The following is a 20,849-nucleotide window of genomic DNA, read 5'->3' on the forward strand; positions in this document are numbered from 1 at the left end:
TGTAGATCACTCCTGAGAGACACAGCCAGAATACAGCATACACAGAGGCGAATGCCAGAAGCAAACCACTGAACTGAGAATAGGACCCCCGTTGAAGGAATCAGAGAAAGAACTGGAAGAGCTTGAAGGGGCTCGAGACCCCATATGTACAACAATGCCAAGCAACCAGAGCTTCCAGGGACTAAGCCACTACCTAAAGACTATACATGGACTGACCCTGGACTCTGACCTCATAGGTAGCAATGAATATCCTAGTAAGAGCACCAGTGGAAGGAGAAGCCCTGGGTCCTGCTAAGACTGAACCCCCAGTGAACTAGATTGTTGGAGGGAGGGCAGCAATGCGGGGAGGATGGGGAGGGGAACACTCATAAAGAAGGGGAGGGGGAGGGGGATGTTTGTCCTGAAACCGGGAAAGGGAATAACACTCGAAATGTATATAAGAAATACTCAAGTTAATTAAAAAAAAAAGAATATAAGAATATCCACCTCTCTCCCTCTCTCTCTCTCTCTCTCTCTCTCTCTCTCTCTCTCTCTCTCTCACACACACACACACACAGACAGAAATTGTTTGAAGTCATATATTTATTTATTATTAATTATTTCTTTTTTTTTTACACTCCGGATTTTATTCACCTCCCAGTCCACCCTCGGACTGTTCCACATCCCATACCTCCTCCCTGCTCCCCTGTCTCCATGAGGATGTCTCCACCCCACCCACCCCACCAGACCTCTAAACTCCCTGGGGCTTCCTGTACTTTGAGGGTTAGGTGCATCTTTTCTGACTAAACTCAGACCTGGAAGTCCTCTGCTTTATATGTGTTGGGGGCCTCATCTCAGCTGGTATATACTGGTTGGTGACCCAGTGTCTGAGAGATCTCTGGAGAAATATTTCAACTGAATTTGCCAATTGACTTTTGCCATGGTAAAATTTCTTAAGCCCATAAAATTTCAAAATTTCTAAACCACCTTCCTCTTTTCTTATGCCCTCTGTTGGGTACTTATCTATGTCACAGAATCCAATTTTAAGTTTCCCTGTAGCCTAAGAAGTACTTAGTAGGGTGCGTATGTATCGTTTGATGTGAAACAATTGCCACTTAACATGTACTTTCCACACATGTACCCACAAACATGACCTCAAATATACACAAACACACAAATACATTAATAAAATTATTCTTGTGTAACTAATCTCAGTTCAAATTAATAATGTTCATAATAATCCAGTTCTACCAATAGTAATCACCAATCTTTATGTAGAACTTCTAAGCATTATCATGGGTGTTTTGCATGCTATGCCTCATTTAGTTATAAATAAACCCTTATGGATGTATTATCCATATTTCTATTTTTTCAGATTAAACTTAAGCGGATATGTCAATGAATTGGCTAGTATTAAAAGAGATTTTGGTAAATGTGTAATATTCAAAATATTACTTGAGGGGTCATTTAATATTTAAATTTATGAGAAAGTTTCTCCACTTTTTATTTTTACATTAAAACAATATATGATCTTCAATTTTTCCAAATCTAGGACATTCTATGTCTCATTTAATTGCTTCCTTCTAGTGAGGCATCACAATTTGGACCCACAATTATGGGCAAAAGGAACACATCTATTTCTCCTTGACTCCATCATTTTCATCACTTTCTTATTCCCCAATAATAGCCACAGAAATTAGAACAATTTGGGCAAGTATAAAGGAGGGAAATGAAAACTCTAAAATAAGGTGTTATTCAAAGTTTGCTGTAATAGAAATATGAAGCAGGTCTTTGACTCTGTTGAATAGTTTTATTAATAAATACAGTTCACAGAAACAAACTGAATATTTTACTCTTTCCTAATTCTATATTGTTAATAGCTATCTGATTAACATTTCATATATGGGCCATAGAGTGTGCTATGACATCATTTATGGAATTTAATGTTTTAATAGTTACAGTTTTGATACTCCCATCTCTTGAAGGTGGCATGAATCATTACTAATTTCATTGCAAAATCAAAAGGATCATCCTTGTCATTAACTGATGATACTGGGTCTGAATGCTAGAAATGTTTTCTGGATTTGTTTAATGCAGCAGCCCATTTGACCCCTGTTACAATGTATTCATGATTTTCTACTGCCTGTGAGTTTCTATTCTTGCTTATTGAAATTGCTGACTCTGTAGAAATTTGATCAAAACATCAAAGATTGCAGAGAAGCTGTGTTTTGTGCCCTTCGAGCCATTGATGGAGTACCTTAACCTCGCCTTCTCTTGATGTCTTGCATATGGTCATCTGTCTTCCTGACTACTACTTCATATAGCTTATTTGTAAATTCAAGCAAATGTGCTTCTGACTGGCACTGATACATCACTGATGCCAAAATATCAGAGAGGATGAAGCATAAGGACATATTTTTTGATTCAGATGGAAAATATTTCAGATTTATGAGGAAGTCCTGACAATAACCCTTCCATGATATTTTCATATAATCAGAAGCTCTCCATATATCTCTTTACCAAATTTTATGACATCAAAACTTATTCAAAGGAATTATTTTCTTGCTGACTTAAAAGGTTCAGTGGGTAGATGTAAGGCTATAGCTGCTTGGCTGAACACCTCAACTCTGGCTTTTCTCATACTCGATTTCTACTGCTTTCCAATGACCACTTACAGAGGCATTATGCACAGAACACCTATTGATGTCCCATTGATATTGATGTGATTTTCCCTGGTGGATTGAGAGCAACCCAGCATACAGTCATTAGTATGTAAAGGTTCTGTATAATGGATAATAGAGGAAAATGAAATAGCAGAAAGGAATTTGCACGGGAAACAGAAAGCAGTAATAGTTTCAGTGAAAGATATTCTTGTGTTATACAGCAAATGCAAAGGGGACTGAAAAAAAGACAACTCTTACAGGCCCCAAAAGAGTGGAGGGTGAAATGGTTTCATATTTTGAAGTATAATAGTGTTTTATTTCAACCATAGAAAGCCATTTAAAAATCATCTTATATAATATAGTTCTTATGTGGCATCTTTCACTTGAATGTGAATTTATGAATTCTTAAGTTACTTTCCTGAGATGGTCAGCAATAGGGCAGTAATAAGATAAATCCAGCAAGACAGCTTTTTTTTTGTACTTGGTTTTGAACCTAAGGCCTCAAACATGCTAGGCAAGCATGCCACCATCGAGCTATATAACACCGAGCTTTAGGCAGATGTATTTCCTAATTTATCAAAGGTCAAGAAGCAAGTCACAATGTTCACTGTAAGAAAATTCCTTTTGAACCCATTCTCTGTACTAGATTAGCACTTTGGATGAAAAACATCACAGTAAATATTTTCAAAAGATACCTCTTAATGAATCAAACCACTTAACTCTACTTACCATTGTAAGACATAACATGGTATATCTAGTTTAATTTTAAAACAGCCAGGTCGATTTATTTAGTAAACTAAAATGTTTACTTGTATGCTATAAAGGAAGTTAGGTCTAATGTTAAAAACATTCTTTATGGGTGTGCTCTGTCATTAAACATAAATAAACAATTAGCAATATGCTTAACTATTTGGACCCAATGAACAAAAATAACAAGTGAATATTAGAATTGTATTAATAGTTTACCATTATAAACTTCTTCTTAAAATATTTCCTGTTCCATGTAGTTTGATTTTTATTCATTCATTTATTTCTTCTCATAATCCTTCTATAAGGGCTACTTAAAGCACATTTTACCCATGAGTAACTGAAGATCTGAACAGCTTAAATGATTCACTCATGGCAAGATGTATAGAAAGTAGCAGGAAATTTCAAATCTATGCTGATAACTATTGTAGTATGTTACCATCTGTCATGTTAAAATAATATTCTATATAAATATCACTCTCTGAAATGACTACAAGCAACATGAAAAAGATAAACCACTGAGTCTTACATTATATAATAAAATTTCTGACGTAAGTACCACATCTTATATAAATTTAAATAGAAATATAGACTTAAAGATAATGTGAACTTATAATTAACACACATTCATATCATCTAAATTTATTTGTATTAGGTGTTTAATCTTATATGTAAAAACATTACTTCCATATACTAAAGTGAACAGAAACTAACACATATAATGGCAGGTTGATTTCATAATTCAGCAAGAACATTTTGAAGGCTCTTTATGGTACTGGAACATCTCAGATTACTCATTTGTATCTTTTCTTTTTAACATTTATTTACTGTAGTTGTGTGTTTGTGTGTGGACACGTATGCCATGTTATGCATGCGGAGGTCATAAGACAACTTGTAGGATAAAGTTATCTCCTCACACAAAATGGATTGAGGGCATTGAGCTCCGATGTCTCTTCATCCTAAGCCATCTTGTTGGTCCCTATTGTTTTATTGTAAATGAGTTCATGATTAAATCTACTGGAACTGCAATTCGTCCTTATCCTTTCATCTCATCAAAAGTATCTCTCATTACAAATCATTGTAAACTAAGTAAATATACGATGCAAGCATTGAGTGAAACACGATATATGAGAAATATTTGTGACATAATAATAGAATATCGATTGCTTGGGGGGAATCCACTTCCCTTGCCATGGATTCATACTAAATCCTTGGTCATGGAGACCATCAGAGGGCATGTCTCTTTATTGCTGACATCATAGTAATAGTTCTTCAAAAGTAATCTGTTTGTTTGCTTACATCCTCTTACTCTATAGCTCTTGGAGAAAGTGGATATGAGAAGTCTTGGATCTGTTAGCACTTTCAAAAAATAGGAACTAACCAAGCATGCTTTGTTATTTATAGTTACGAGAAATTTTAAGTCTTTTTTTATTCACTTTTCAGAATCATATTTGTTATATCTCAGTGAATAATTCTGCCTCAGTTGGGAAATGAAGTTTCAGGTTAAAACTGCAAAGAAGTTGCTAATGGCATATCTAGATAGATTTGTTTCATCAGGATATTCCATCTATTCTTGGAATAAGTCTTTCAAAAAGCATGTTTCTTAAAGTATTTATATTTTAAACTGGCAGAACCACTGAAGCACAGAAATTAATATTCAGTCAAAATAAAATGCCATCCAGAAAAATCCATACAATTTTCTATTAGGTGTGGGTGACTTTAATCAGAGTGACTGAAGAACATGTTTTCCCTGAAAAGACTATGCACAATTATAGTTCCAAGTTCATGAGCCACACACTTTCCAACTTTCTGTGTGAAAATAAGGTGCATGTTTTGGTTTCTGTGAATCTTTGGGAAGATATTGTACACGAAATTTTATGAAAGCACTCAAATAAGTATTTCTTTAATGAAATTGCTATCTTAAGATTCAATAGCCATATTACTGTGTATGCATAGTTTAAGAAGCTATTGCAGATTAGTACTTATGTCTTTTAATGAGAAAACCATAACAACTATTTAATTGAAACGAACATGGCTAACTACAGTAACCACAATCAATAAGAATGTGTTACTACTGCAAATATTTCTTCTCAAAGAGTGCTCCTCCCACACCAACAATAGTGCTTAAGGTTAGGGATTAGAGAAAAAAAAGCCTAACTAGAAATCCATTTGTTATTACAGCAGTTAGCTATGCTACAAATTTGTGCATCCCAGCATTGAGAGTGAATTCCTACCCCACTGCAAACAAAGCAAGCAGGTTCAAAAAGAAAACTGAGACATAGAATAAAGGGCTTACCAATTACATAGGCTAGTAACAAGGCCAACGTCACTGTGATTGCAGTGGCACTCAAGGCTGTACACTTCCAGTTGCAGCATCTATACGGTTTGTTAAACGTGAAGGCAGGTCGGGAAAACGTGCTTCGAGGCAGTGGCCTGGGAGGTGGTGAGTAGACAGTATTGGAAGTCAGAGGGTAGTTCTGACTGGCTGCACTGAAGATAGCAGAGGAACCAGATCCATGTTTGAACAGGAAATGCCTAATAGGAGAAAACAGAAAAAAATTTTTTCCTATAAATACCAGAGCAAATTGCTACAAAACCCACAAACACTGCTGATTTCAAACTGCCATGCTATGGACGAAAACGAGGCTAGACAAAATTTTCATGTAATCCAGAGTTAGCTGAATTTTCTTTGGTGTCTTTGCCATCTCTTTTGCCTCCTCCTCCTCTGTGTCACCTTGTCCCCCTCACTCCCTCCTTTCCTTCCTTCCTTTCTTGCTGACAAGTAAATGTTGCTGTTACAGAGTTGATATTCACTCTGCTTTTCTCATTTCTTAATCATGATTCTGAAGAGGTGACTGCATTGTATCATCATATTTTGCTAATTAGAACATTCTAGATATCAGTGTATCTTTGCTGAGATTTCATAAATGCAATCACTCAAGCAACCCACGCCCTATCCAAACATAGAACAGTTCCATAACTCCTGGAATTCTAACTTATTTTTTTCAAAGCAAATTTCTACCTCCACTCCCAGAGACAAATTCAATGCTACAGTTTATCACCATACATTCATTATGCCTGCTGTAGAAGAACTTCATGCAAGTGGACTCGTGGTGCTATTATATTATATTCCTACAGAATGGTCACAGGTTGCTCATAATTATTATTATAACTGGATCTCTCATAAACAGTAGTGATACATTCATAAATAAGGACTTAAGAAAGACAGATCTATGTGTTTTGTTCCATAATCTACCCTTAGTAGGTGCTACGTGCCATGCGTTCTATTATGTATTCATTACTGTATACATTCTTTATGTGTGGAAAACAGGCTATGCTATCTTCCTCACTGAACATTTAAGAATGAGTAGGCAAACATAGATTAAACAACTTGTTCAAATTCACTCGCCACACAGGTGACAGAGCTAGAATCAGCATACAGGGCATCCAGGCTTCTAAGTCCTGAATCTTAAGCACTCTACTGTGCCCTCTATGGCAGTAAAATGCATTGCTAAACAAAGCACATTCTGGTGCTGAATTTTAATGGATGGTATAAAACCTCTCAGTAAGGGAAAAGTCAACATCACCTTGCAACATATGCCCAAATGCATAAGATTCATTTCCAGCTTCCACATTGGAAGGAAAAGAAACATGTTCATTTAAAGAAAAGAACCCCAACAGAGTAAAAATGTTGACAATAGGGAATTTTGCTTGAGTATCATGGAAGTTAACTGTTTTCTAAAAGGCTGGGTTCTGAATGATATTGAGATCCCTGTGTCTTTCTGGAGGGCAACTTAACACCATATACCAAGATATTTTAAATATATATTTGCTTATGTAATAATTATGGTCGTAGGAGTTTTTCCTCAGGAAATGATGTTTGTGACAATTTATTCAAAAACTCATTCATTACAGTGATATTTATAATAACCAAAATAACCTACTCATATCTCTAATAATTGGTATTTCATTAAGTAATTTTAAAAGTACATGATTCACGGGCATTACAAATTGTGCTGTAAACATACTTAATCACTAAGAAAAGCATTTACATATAGGACTAAGGGAAAGAAGCCAGGCCTCAAAACAAAAAATATAATTTTTTAAATAGAAAGGAATGATATTTGTAGATAAAACAGTAACTTTAAAAAGTATGGGTATTTTATTAATGAAAAATGTTCTTGATCTCATATCAGATTTATAACTAAAATTAAAAAGTTGGTATTTGGTAAACTTTCTAGTCTCCTCTTTATCTAGAATGGTCAGGTCCCAAGTTAGTTTTTTTAAGTGTATTATTTTGGTCTTTGTATGTGTTTAAGGTTGATATTATTATCTTATTCTACAGATGATAAAACTTGAGCACAAGTGATAACTGATAATTTTATAACACTAATATAAAGTATTATACCACTTTATTTTCATAACAAGCTTGTCACAATGTTCATGTCCCTTTTACAGATGAGAAAACAAAACAAAGAGAAGCAGAAACCAGGTCCATGGTTCCATTACCAATCATTAGTGATGCACAATTTTGTACTCTGGAGCTATTTCTATCAGACGATAAGTGTACTAGCTTTATGCAGCTCCTGAAAACATTAAAATTTTAATGTTAGTCTGTTAAAGTACAGAAAAAGCACATTATTTTGCTGAATTTTTTTGCTGAATTGGGCATGTAGACTTTAAACAGAACTTTTATTTATTTTTTCATTTTTTACTTTTCCCTTTGGCATTTTAATAGGAAGCATGTGAGAATGACACCCATAGATTCAGAAAATTGCAAGGAATTTCCTTATAAATCATCTAGTAGTCCAATGTCCTCCTTTGTCAATGAGAATAACTGGGACCTAAAGAATAAAAGTGACTTAAGTAACAGCCAGTTAATATTGTGGATAAAACTGGTATCAGATATTTCCTACTTAGTCTATTTCTATTGTCTGATGTTAGCAGTGACCCTAATCCTCACTAGAAAAGAATCATGGTCTAATAACCTATATTAACTGACACAATAAAGAAACACTATCTGTTCAAAGCATTTTACAGAATGCATGTGTATTCTTTTCTATGTCTTTGTGCTGCTTTGTTCTTTTGTTAACTTGACTCAAGCTGACATTATCTGGAAAGAAGGCTCCCCAGTTAAGGGACGCCTCCATCAGACTGGCCAATAGACAAGTCTATGGGATATTTTGATTGACGGATGTGGGAGTGCCTAGTCCACTCTGCACAGGTGGTCCTAGGTGGTATCAGAAAGCATGGTGGATGAAGCAGTAACTGTTTTCCATCAGGGCTTCCACTTTAGTTCTTCCTCAGATCCTATCTTGAGCTCCCTCACTGATAAAAGTATAAGGTGAAAGTTGCAATTGGTCATGGTGTTTTTTTAGCACAACAATAGAAACCCTAGTTAAGACAAAAATTCATACCAAGCTGGGAGTTATTGCTGGGACAGATATAATCGTGTGTTTTGAGGAGGATTGTGGTAGCATTTGAACCTTAGGCTGGAAAAGACATTGGATACTCAGAGCTCAGGGGATTCTTGACTGTAGGTTCTTGGAAGGGAAAATTTTTGAGCAATGCAGATAATATAGGCCTGTCTCATAGGGTTACAGAGGGAAGAATATAGTCTTTCAGGACTTTTAATGCACTATTTTCAATTAATACTGTGTGAATCTGGTCTGCTTGAGCTGAAGTACTGGCTGTGAATAACAAGAAACTACAACCATTAAAGTGAAACCTGTGTTTTGCTGGAACAATTGATTCTTGTCAGCTGGGTCATAAGACTGTGCTGTGACTAAGACACAAGCACCATTTCTCTGTGCAGCGTTTCCCCAGGGTCAGCAAATGGTGGCTGTAGTCTAGAGTTGGCCAAAGCAGTACCCTGTGCTGGAAGCTTATTCTGGTGATGAGTACATTTCCTAGAGCGTACTGGTTTTGAAGGCATGAAAGGGTAATAGAGAGCAGCTGGGGCTTGGCACTGAGAGGCCATTGGTGAAGGTGAAGTCTCGGTTTCATGAAGACCCCAGCATATTGGAAATGCCAATATCATGGGATGACTGCCAAGGGCAGTGTGGAGCAGAGCTGGACTGAGTGAGACTCCAACAAGCTGTGTGTACTGCCAACAACAGAATGGAGAAATGAATCCTCTTGGGGCCCAGAAGATCATGATTCCCTGATATATGACCCTCAACTTTACACTATTGGACTTTGGTTTTGCCCTAGTTAACACCCCCCCCCACACACACACACTGAAATGAGAAAGTGTTTAACTTGGATTTTGATTTTATAGGAGCTCACACTTGAGAGACTTTGAACTTGTAGAGAAAGTTTGGGGATTTAGAGGGACTGGATATTTTAAGATATTTGGATATTTTAAAGAGTCTGAATTTTTTAAGAACTGTGGGACTTTAGAATGTTTTAGACTGTGATATTGATATTAATATGAGGTCTTAGAGATGAATAAGGAAAGAAAGACCATGGATTAATAAGCAGCATGTGTCATGTTTCTGTGTCAGGTTGACAAGGGGTCAATTTTGCTGTTCTATTTATTTTCACCACGATACAAGATATAGTCAAGATACATAGAAGAGGGAAGCACAATTTATAGAATGTCCTCATAAGACTGACCTAGCTGCAAGTCTATATAGAAATTTCATAATTAATGATGGATGCAGGAGTTACCAGACCATTGTGGACAGTACCAACCCTGGGCTGGTAGTCTTAGAAGCTATAAGAAAGCAGGATGTCTCTTACCTCTCAAATCTCTGGTATATTCTAGAGGATCCCACAACCTCCTACCTCCCAGGACTCAAAGGGAGAACTTAGATGAAATGCCCTATGGTGGGAAGAGGGAACTTGTAGAGCCCACCTCCAGTAGAAAGACAGGGCATCAAGTGGAGGGATGGGGTTGCCGTCCCACAGTTAAAACCTCTGACCCAGAATTGTTCCTGTCTGAAAGAACTTCAGGACCAAAATGGAAAAGACCCTCAAGAAAAGGAGGTCCAATGACAGGCACAAAGTGGGATCCAGCTCATGGGGAGTTCCCAAGGTCTGACACCATTACTATGCTATGGTTTGCTTTCAAACAGGGGTCTATCGTGACTACCCTCCAAAAGGCCCAAAAAGCAGCTGAAAGAGTCCAGTGCAGATATTTACACCCAACCAATGGACAGAACTGGTGACCCTTCTGGTTGAATTTTGGAAGCTGGAAGAAGCAGTGGAGGAGGGTGACCTATGAGAAGACCAGCAGTCGCAACTAACCTGCACTGCTGGGATCTCTCAGACACTGTATCACCAACCAGGCAGCATACGCCAGCTGATATGAGGCCCCCAAGACATAAATAACAGAGGACATCCATGTCTGGACTCAGAGAAGATGTACCTAACCCTCAGGAGACTTGGGGCCCCAGGTTGTGGGGAGGTGTGGTGGAGTTGGGGGAGAGTGATGTGGAACAGTCAAAGGGCAGACTGGGATGGAGATAAAGTCTGGAGTGTAGGAAGGATTAATAAATAAATTTAAAAAAAGAAAGCAGGATGTGCAAGCCATGGTGAGCAAGCTAGTGAGGAGCTCTGGCTTCTGCTTTAGTGCTTGCCCTGACTTCTCTGAATAATGGACTGTGAGGTGGAGGTATAAAATGAAATAAACCCTCTTATCTCCAAGTTGCTTCTTGGTAATAGTGTTTTAGCACAACAATAGAAACTCCACCTAGGACACTTATGATCATTTCTGGTCTACGTGCAGGACAATCACTCTATTTTCTGAGCTGTCTCCAGAGTCTTCTTTCGTATGCTCTGTGTCCTTATGGCTTCTTTTAAAGACCGATTAACTAGTTTGGAGGAGTGGGCAAACATCACAGGACAAGCTACTCTCAGGAGATAAAAGAGGTATTGCTGTTTCTAAAAGGCATCTAATTTATCTCAACAATGGAAGAATGGAGACATGGTATATAAATAGCAATAAGAGAAATATATATTTTATTGGATAAGTGACCCATACCATTGTGTTAGTTTCATGTGATTGTACTTCCTTTGTTAGGTTTTTTAATAAAATGTGACTTAAAGATGCAGATCTCCTCAATGCCTGGAGACCTCTCCCAGCCAGAATTTTTGTCATTGGTCATTAAATTTACTAATGAATAAAAAAATTAGCAATTCATGAGCAATATAGTAATGTAGTCTTCCAAGCCTCCCACCTCTACCCTCTGACTATTTTGAAGTGATAAAGTGTCACAGACATATAACTAATCCCATAGAGCATCTTTCTTATATACTTTTATGAGCTAAAGGGAAAACCCAGGAGTACCAACCCTTTTACCTAATGTTTGAAGATAAAAATGCTTCAATCTTTTGCATATTTATGAAGAACAACAATCGGATTTTCAAGACAATGTAAGTGGCCCAATATGTTAGATATTGATTTAGTTTGGTATATCATTAAGAGGTAGAAGAAAGAGAGAGACTTGTTGGCTATTATGATGGCAATTACAAGCAATAATCAATATCCCTGAGCACTGTAATTTCATCTGATGTACACCAAAGAATTTTCAAATGCAGTTTCATAAGTAAAATATTACATCTTAATGAATAAATTCAACAGTCACAGCAGAGCAGCATTTAAACTAATTCATGTTTGAGCGGAATCCAAATCACCAGTCCTCAGTGAGAGTAGATAATAAAATAAGTTTGTATACTAAGGTTCTTGTTTTCTTATTAAGAAGCCCAGACTAAGAGTCTGTGCTAAAAGTGATCTATACTGTGATATGTATCCTGAGAAAGAGCAATATAAATGGTGTGTATTGTCATTAGCTTTGCAGGTCATTGTGGAAAGTGAAACTGGTACCTAATGTGTTTTCATAGTCCTTGAAAAAATGTAGGAGCATAAAGACAAATGCACAGAGCTAGACTTCAGCTATGTGCTCATAAAATCAGATCCTCTGTCTACATACATTGCTTCTTCCCTCAGGACCTGAGGATATACTAAAATGTTGTTATCAATTTCATACAACTGGGTTTCTTTTCTGTCACAGAGCAAATGATGAAAATGCAGTTCAAGAGTTTATGTGTAAGTACTGCTTCTTTTTGCATCTGTTTTAATATTCATGTTCAAATTTTAAAAGGGAAAGTAAGATATTACCAAAGGAAATGGGCACATAAGGAAATTGGAAAAAAATCTTCAAGACTGATGAGACCAAGCAGTGGTAAATGGGAGTATCATAAATGCTCCTGTGTGGATTTTAAAATCATCTATAAAAGGGTGAAAATGAACTCTCTCTTTTAAGCCCTCATACTACATAATTCTGAAGGTATCTGTTAGCATTAAATAATGTGATTTAATATGGCACTTAAAATTCTACAGGAAATAGGCAGAAATCTACAGCTTTTTAACAACAGATACATAAATAACCAATAGTTTTTTCTCTTTTAGATCTTGTAAACATTGTTATGAGACACATCTAAGCCTGTATTACCGTAGCTATAAGCATTTGAATCACTTCTTTTACCCAGAGAAAGAGGTTCACCTTCCTTCTAGTGAGAGTGAAGTTGATTTAAAAAATTATGAGTAAATACAATTAAATTACAATTGGATGGAATAGTGAAATTTAGTTTCCTATTTTTAAGGTTATTAAATGTAGTTTGGCAATACAAATCTAAATAACATGACATAAACTTGACATCTTAAACTTTTTAAATTATGTTGTATATTAGTGTTACGTACTTTGTGAGAAGACTCTAAAATCACTTTCCTCTAAAATCTGAAACACTATTTGCCAGTTAAACAACTCTTTCCCCAACAGCCACCATTGCCCTGTTCATTTCTATGATTTTGACTACCATTGAGGAAGTATATAGTATTTATATTTTCATAACTGGATCATTTAACTTAACATGACTTCTTTACAATTCATTCATTTTGCAGCATGGGACAGCATGCCCTTCCTTTCTAAGACAAAATGATGTTCCACTGCATGTATAAATCACATTTTCTTTATCTGATCACTCCCTTATCAATACTTAGGGCACGTCTATCTCTTAGATATTTGGAATAGTGCTACTGTGAAAACAAGAAAACTAGCATCTCTTTAATGTCTAGTTTTAGTTGACTTGGATACACACTGAAAAGAAGCATTATGGGATCATATGGTACTTATATTTTTATTTTTCTGAGAAACTTCCATGTCATTTTTCCATAGAAGCTTATATTTTTAAGTTTCATTAACAGTGTACAAAGTTTTCAATTTTTCACATGTATTATTATCTCTTCAATGTTTATTATCATGGTTTATTTTTAGGTGTGCTTATTTTACTTTTTTGTGTTTGTTTTGCCTATATGTGTGTACAGGCACCATGCACACACCTGGTGTTTGCAGAGGTCAAAAGAGCACTTCTTAACTCCTAGAACTAGAGTTACAGATGGGTGTGAGCTGCCTGTTAGGGGTTTTGGTTCCCTGGAGGAGTAGCAAGTGTGCTTAACTACTGAACCATTTTTCTAGCCCTTAGGCTTCTGTTTTGATAATTGTCTTATTAATGTGGTTTTACTTGTATTTCTGTGATTGTATACCTTTTCATATGCATTTCTGGCTATGGTTAACCATCTTCAGAGAAATATGTATTCAGTCTAATGGTTCAAAAACATATATAAAAATAAGAGAAAACAGTAATTTGTGTCAGCTCTGTTTTCTTCTCTGCTGAGAAAATATCTAGGTCTGATTGTGGGAAGGTGTTTCTGTCTCAAAATTCTGTTTTCCATTATCCAATTTAAAATACATACCCATAAAAGGTAATATCATAAATTTTTCTTCAGCTCATTAGTATTATCAGTTTGAAGATGAAGTGTGGTAAACAATTGTATTCCTCTACTAATAGTTACATAGAGGAAGATTGCGTTTTTGTTTCTTATTCTTTTTTTTTTTTTTGGTTCTTTTTTTCGGAGCTGAGGACCGAACCCAGGGCCTTGCGCTTCCTAGGCAAGTGCTGTACCACTGAGCTAAATCCCCAACTCCCTTATTCTTAATTCCAAATATTCAGATAACCTCTGTCCATATGTCCCATGTAAACTTCATATGTCAAATATTGGTAAAACTTCTGTTCTTGTGTCATTGTTATTTTAAGTAGTTCTTACTAATGTTTCTGTATACCTATAGAAGTTTTAATTTTATGACATTTAAATCTGAGCTAAATAATCTATTCTCAAATAGCAATATTCTATGATCTTCATTAGTATTGTGGTCTTTTTCAGATGAGTTGTTTGGTAAGAAGAATGTTAATATTTCTCTGATAAGATATCAGTTGAACACAGTAAGCACATTCCAGGATTAAGGTCTCCTATGTCAGACATATACCAGAAAATATTAACACACTGGTTTGCAGGATGCCTTTGCTCCTTTTACAATGTTTCCTTGTGTTTATCAGAAACCATAGAGAAGCTTTACCTATGATACACCAACACTGTGGCTGTCTAAACAAGACCTGAACACGGACAGCATCAGTAGACATACTAAAGTAGAAGGGAAAATCTTACAGGGTCTAAACTCTAGACAAAGGACTACAGAAAACAAAGGAAGGCAGAAAGCAGGAGAACTCCTTCCCCCCAGTGAAGTATAATTTGCCCACTAATTGGATATCAACTGGTCATCTGTGAATTGACTATATATATATATATATATATATATATATATATATATATCTCACAAATTGGCAAAGCAGATTGTATTTATATATTAAGGTGTACACACACAAATACACACATGTAGCAATTATAGTAATAATTTAAAAAGATGCTATTTATTTAAGAGAGAATAGGAGACACAAAAGGAGGATTGTAAGGAGAAAGGAGCAGAGGCAATAATGTAATTATATTTTAACTTAAAAATATGAAAAATAATGCTCTCTGCTCACTGTGTAGGATGAAGCATAAGGATTCTAAGGTAAATGTAAGCAAGTATCTTTGGTCTTATCAAATTGTAATGAGTAAATGTTTTCTTTTTTTGTATAATATAAACCTAGCAGATAAAATGATTCACAAGCAGGGAGAGAACCACCTCTTGCAAATTGTCCTCAAATGTTTCCATGTGTACTTTGGCAGGCATATGTGTGTACGTACACACACACACACACACACACACACACACACACACACACACACACATTAAATAGATAGATGTAATAAAAAAGAAAAAGTTCATTCATGTCTCAATTCTTGTGAGATAGTTTGGTAATGAAGGATTACTATCTATAAGATGCTAACATTTTTAAATACTCAATAATAATAATACCAAGGCAGAGGACACTTAATGAAAATTTCATTAGATGCTAGATATTTGGGTATATTGGTTTATAATTTTTTCATTACATTCTCACAATATCCCAATAATATAGGTGAAAACTACGTTTTGTGACCAAAGACCAGATAATAGACTACAAATTTCCCAAGATCAAATCACTGGTAAATTACTGACTTGAATATTAACTTCAGTTTGGTTGAGTACTACAAAATGAGCAAGATGAGAGTAGGTATGTCTTTGTTTTACATTGTACTCCATTTTTACAATCTGAAACGATCATGCAACAAAAAATATGTGTTCAATGATTATTATGCACGAGTCATGAAACTCAATGATTGTGGATATATTAGCTCTCAATATAACTCATCATGCTAACCTTTGAGAGTTGTTTGCAGGATATTCTGCTCATAGCCCCCTTTCCTACAGCCTCCCTTAGCCAAGTCCTATTTCCTACTCACTCAGCTTTGGGTCGTCTATTTGATTAAGCCAATCTAGCACAGTTCGTACTGCTCACAGATTTTTGGATGTGTGCGCTTCCTCTGAAGCATGGCCATCACACTACAACTTTAATATTTTATTTAAAATAATACTTTTCATACAATATATTCTTATCATTGTTTCTTCTGCTCCCAAATCCTCTCAGAACTTCCTCACTTCCCCACCCACTCAAAATCACACCCTTTCTTTATTTCTCTCATTAGAAAGCAAAACAAAGAGCCAAATGAACAAATCAGAATAGGACAAAATAAACAGAATAATAAAATCTAAAGAGAAGTTTGAGAAACACACACATGCATGTGTATACACACACACCATAAAAGCACAAAATTAAAAATATAGTATACATTTAAAAGATCTATAAAGTTAAAAATAAAATCATAGAAAAAAGCATTATGAGGAAAAAAAACCTTCCCAAAAAATACACTGAGTTTGTTTTGTGTCTGCCATCTACTGCTGGCATGGGGCTGCCATTAAGTGTAGTTTCTATACTCAGTGAGACTCCATTGGATGAAAGTAATTTTTCCTTTTGGAGCAATTGTTAATTGGTGATAGTTTCTGGGCTAGTGATGGGGGATTGTGTCAGAGCTGGAACCCCATCTAGCTTTGATCTGTGCAGGTGTTATACATGTTGCCACAGTGCCTGAGAATTCATGTGTGTGTGTGTGTGTGTGTGTGTGTGTGTGTGTGTGTGTGTGTGTGTATGCCCTGATGTTTTTACACAGGCATTGTTTCCTTGGTGTCCTCCATCCCTACTGGCTCCTACAATTTTTCTGCCTCCTTTTCTGCTGTGCTCCCTAAACTACAAGGGGGAGAGATTTGATGGAGACATCCCATTTAGGACCAAATGTTCGAAGGTCTCTCACTCTCTGTACATTATACAGTTTTGAGTATCTGAATTGTTCCCATCTTCTGCAAGAGGACTCTTCTATCATGATGGCTGAGTAAGACATCAATCATATTAACTAATTCTTCTTCTCCCAGAAGCTACCAATTTCCAAGTGTTCCTTAGCTAAGAGTTGCATTTTGTGTTCTCCTCCCTTCTCTATGCTGGGATTTTGTCTGTTATGGCATTGTACATGTGATGTGTATGCTGTCACAGCTTCTGTGATTTCATATGTGCGACTTCCCTGCTATGACCAGCAAACACAGTTTCCTTGAAGTCATTTCCTACCTCTGGTTCTTCCACCTTTCTACTCCCTCTTCTTCAATGATGTCTGAGCACTGGGAGGACACCGTGTGTTTGAGATGTCTCATTTAGGGTTGAACATTCTATAGTCTCTTATTCTTTGTACCTTCGCCAGTTGTGGCTCTCTATGCTAAACACAATCTACTTTAAAAGAAATCTGGTTTATCCGTGCAGAGAACACATGTCATAGGCCCTATGAGACAATCTACTATTATTACTCTGCTATATGGGCATAATATTGAAATAACTTCTAATGATTTACTATTACACCCATAGATTAGTGCATTACTCAACCCTTGTCAGGCAATATAATCTTAATTCACATGGCCACCAGTTATTTCTCATTTCAAGAATGAGTGTTTATGTATGCAAAGTACCTAACTGAACTTTTGAATGGAAATATTTCTATCAAGTCAAAATTAATGAAAACAGAAAATTATATCAAGAAGGTTGTACATATTGACAACTATCAGAAAAGTGAAGTTATTGTCTTGTCTTCATTTAGAATGTGAAGCATGCCTGACTTTTCATATAAATCAAGCATTTCTGATACAGCATACTTAAATGTAAGATGGGACTGTGGTGCTGGTATAGACAGAAAACAAAAATTCTGAAAATTTTATAAAACTTAATCAAGTTGCTTTAGTAGATCCTCAAACTTATCAAATAAATGTGTATAAATCATAATATTGATTTTTAAGTAAATGCCTCATCCTTTAAGTTATACCTATGTTTTGTATATCTAATTTTTAACATAAAACAATGTTAAGGGGCTGGAGAGATTGCGCAGTGATTATGGGCTCTTGTTCTTGCAGAGGTTCCCAGAACCTACACGGTGGCTTATAATGGCTAGGAACTCTAGTTCCAAGGTACCCAATGCTGTCTTCTGACCTCCATGGGTACCAGGCATGCATGTGGTGCCCAAATAAACATGTAGGCAGAACACTGATACACATAAAATCAAATATATTAGAAGCTATATTAGTTGAAAGGTAAATATGAAATTAATATTTTCTATTAATACTAATGTTGGATGAAAAAGCTCAGGTCAATAGAAAAAATTGTTTTAGATTAGTAAGTTTAGTAGATTTGAGTGAGCTATATTTAATAGTAAGTTTGGCCTTGAGGCATGAATTAGAAGTTTTAATCATGTCAAATTTGATAAAAATTAGAAAGCAAGTTTATCGACATTCATTGCAATTTATACATCTTTCTCATGAAGGAAAAATTAAGGACTACTTAATGGTTTTCAGTAGCTCATTCCCCAGCAGAGAATGTCTGAAAGAGGAATGAGCATGCAGCCATAGAAAGTGTGAGTACACCTTTCACATTAAATCCAATTCCACATATTTTTGGTACTTGCAAAAATTGTCTTAGTCTAATAAATAAGCTTTTGCATTCATATTCAGCTTCTTGAGTTTTTGCTTGTTTATTTGATTCCTTCCTTCATTCCATTTTACTCACATTCTTCAACCAAACTACCCATACCCTCTTATTTTCACTCCAAAGATATCAGATTCAGAAGTAAACATGGAAATCTTCATAGTAATTGTGTTCTAGTGATTGGATTCGTCAGAATTTCTCTTCATGGTTATCTGTGGTTTGTGCATTTTTAAAATGAAGGCGTGCTACTTTTTATTTGACTCTTCATGATCAATCCATTGAGAAACTGTCAGCTGTACCATTGTCATTGCCCCCAAGGCCCTTTGTTTCTGGACATTCTACATCTGGTGTGCACCTTACCAAATATGTCACTTGTCTAGGCTTCTGCATCTTTTAAATAATTTTAGGAAGGAAAAGTATCAGAAGAGCTGACATCCACAAAAGCAGTATTGGGCTTATGCAAGGCAGAAGAGAATGAAGAGTGAATATGGACAGAATGAAGAGTGTAAGTGAAGAGAAAAAAATCTTATATGTAAGGATGGTGGGTAGGCAGACAGACAGACAGAAAAAAGGGTTACATTTTCAAAGGGGGGATGGATTTGTTTGTTGCTTCAAGACTCTGGCCTCATTTGTTATAAATCTAATATAAGAAGTCAAAAACAATACACTATAATCTTCCATCTTCTGAATTCCCAGAACATGGACCAATTAGACAGTACAAAATATGTATTATATCCAAAGTACCAAAATATACTCCTTTTGCTTAGGGCTCTCATAGAGAAATGAGAGTAGTGATAAGGTAATTAGAGATAAATATTGAATAAGGAATTGTCGCTGTATTAAAAGGAAATTTGGGGGGAGGTTCAGAGCTAAATGCATACAGTTAGATGGTATCCAATGTGAGTCACACTGTACATTGGAGACTACCTAAATACTCCAAACTGAGCTTTGCAAATAGAGAAAATAAAGGAGGGAAGACTCAGAAGAAGACTTGTGTAAAGAGTGAGAACAGATTCTGTCTCACAGATACTGAACATTGCTAACAATGACAGATAAGTATTTCTTAGATGACGTTAGATCTGTTTTCAACTGTGGGATAGATTTTGTCATAGGAAGGAGCATATGGCAATGTTTAGAGAACATTTTCTGGTCCCACAATTGGGGGACGATGTTTCTTGTTACTGACATTCAGTAGGAGAGGCTGCTAAACACTCTGGTGAGTTGTCTCTTTAAGATGTACCCATCAATGATTTATCCACCTTAAAATGTCAATGACAGTGTTGAAATAACATGGTCTAAAGCTATTCATTTAATGGGAACATGCAGTTTTCAGTATCACCAACTCTATGAGAGGGAATTAGGCACTCTTGAAAATTTTCCAGGGAAATATTTTCTTGTCAGAAATTCATGGTTTTATCCTCGTCTGTAAGCTCACAGTTATTACGACTTGAGGCTATTTTCACTTGTGATTTCTCCATTATCCAAACAAATGCCCCAAACTTTAGGGCCAGAGCACATATACAATTATATACAACTCATTCATAATAGCCCTAAATATTTACCCTTGCTGACCAAACAAAGGAAATCTTTGTATGTTATGGAGAATTGAAGACTTTTAGTACTTCAATTTTTAAAAATTGCTTTTTCAAATTGTAGCTTTCATGAACTTGTCACAAAGCATAAATCCAAATCTTCAACTGCTGATTAAAATATGTGGAATATATAATAATCACATCAATTGAAACAACATTAACTTCCCCCACAATTTGAAAACCTATGAAACAGCTAAATGGGACTCTGTGCTGTGATTTAAAACTCAGTAAGTATAATCCCCCTGGAGCATAGGAGAATTTTTGAAATATCAGGCCTTTCCTCTGAAATTTTCCATACTTGCTGTGTGAACTTTAGAACATAAAGAGAGGCACTGGTTCACATTTACCACTCCAATACAGCACAGGGACACAGAGATGACAAGATCAGGTCAACATCAGGAGTACAAGGATTCCATGCAGTGCTATGACCTATATGACAAATAGAATGGGAAACCTGTACTTCTTTTCTCTATGCATAATTGTCAACATTTAAGGAAAACTCCCACCAAAGATTCATGAGATGCAG

The 20,849-nt window shown here is 35.9% G+C and overlaps 1 protein-coding gene across 2 annotated transcripts in view; it reads right to left on the reverse strand.

The window, feature by feature from the left end:
- The window catches only part of Tenm1 (teneurin transmembrane protein 1), an 889,292-nt gene that overhangs the window by 366,114 nt on the left and 502,329 nt on the right, over positions 1-20,849 (reverse strand). For both annotated transcript variants that reach the window (XM_087599322.1, NM_001446957.1), the window contains 1 exon segment: positions 5,686-5,924. In XM_087599322.1, coding sequence (XP_087455448.1) covers positions 5,686-5,924 — 239 coding nt within the window.

Source organism: Rattus norvegicus, chromosome X, assembly GCF_021556685.1.
Source record: "Rattus norvegicus strain SHRSP/BbbUtx chromosome X, alternate assembly SHRSP_T2T, whole genome shotgun sequence".
Lineage (NCBI taxonomy): Eukaryota > Metazoa > Chordata > Mammalia > Rodentia > Muridae > Rattus > Rattus norvegicus.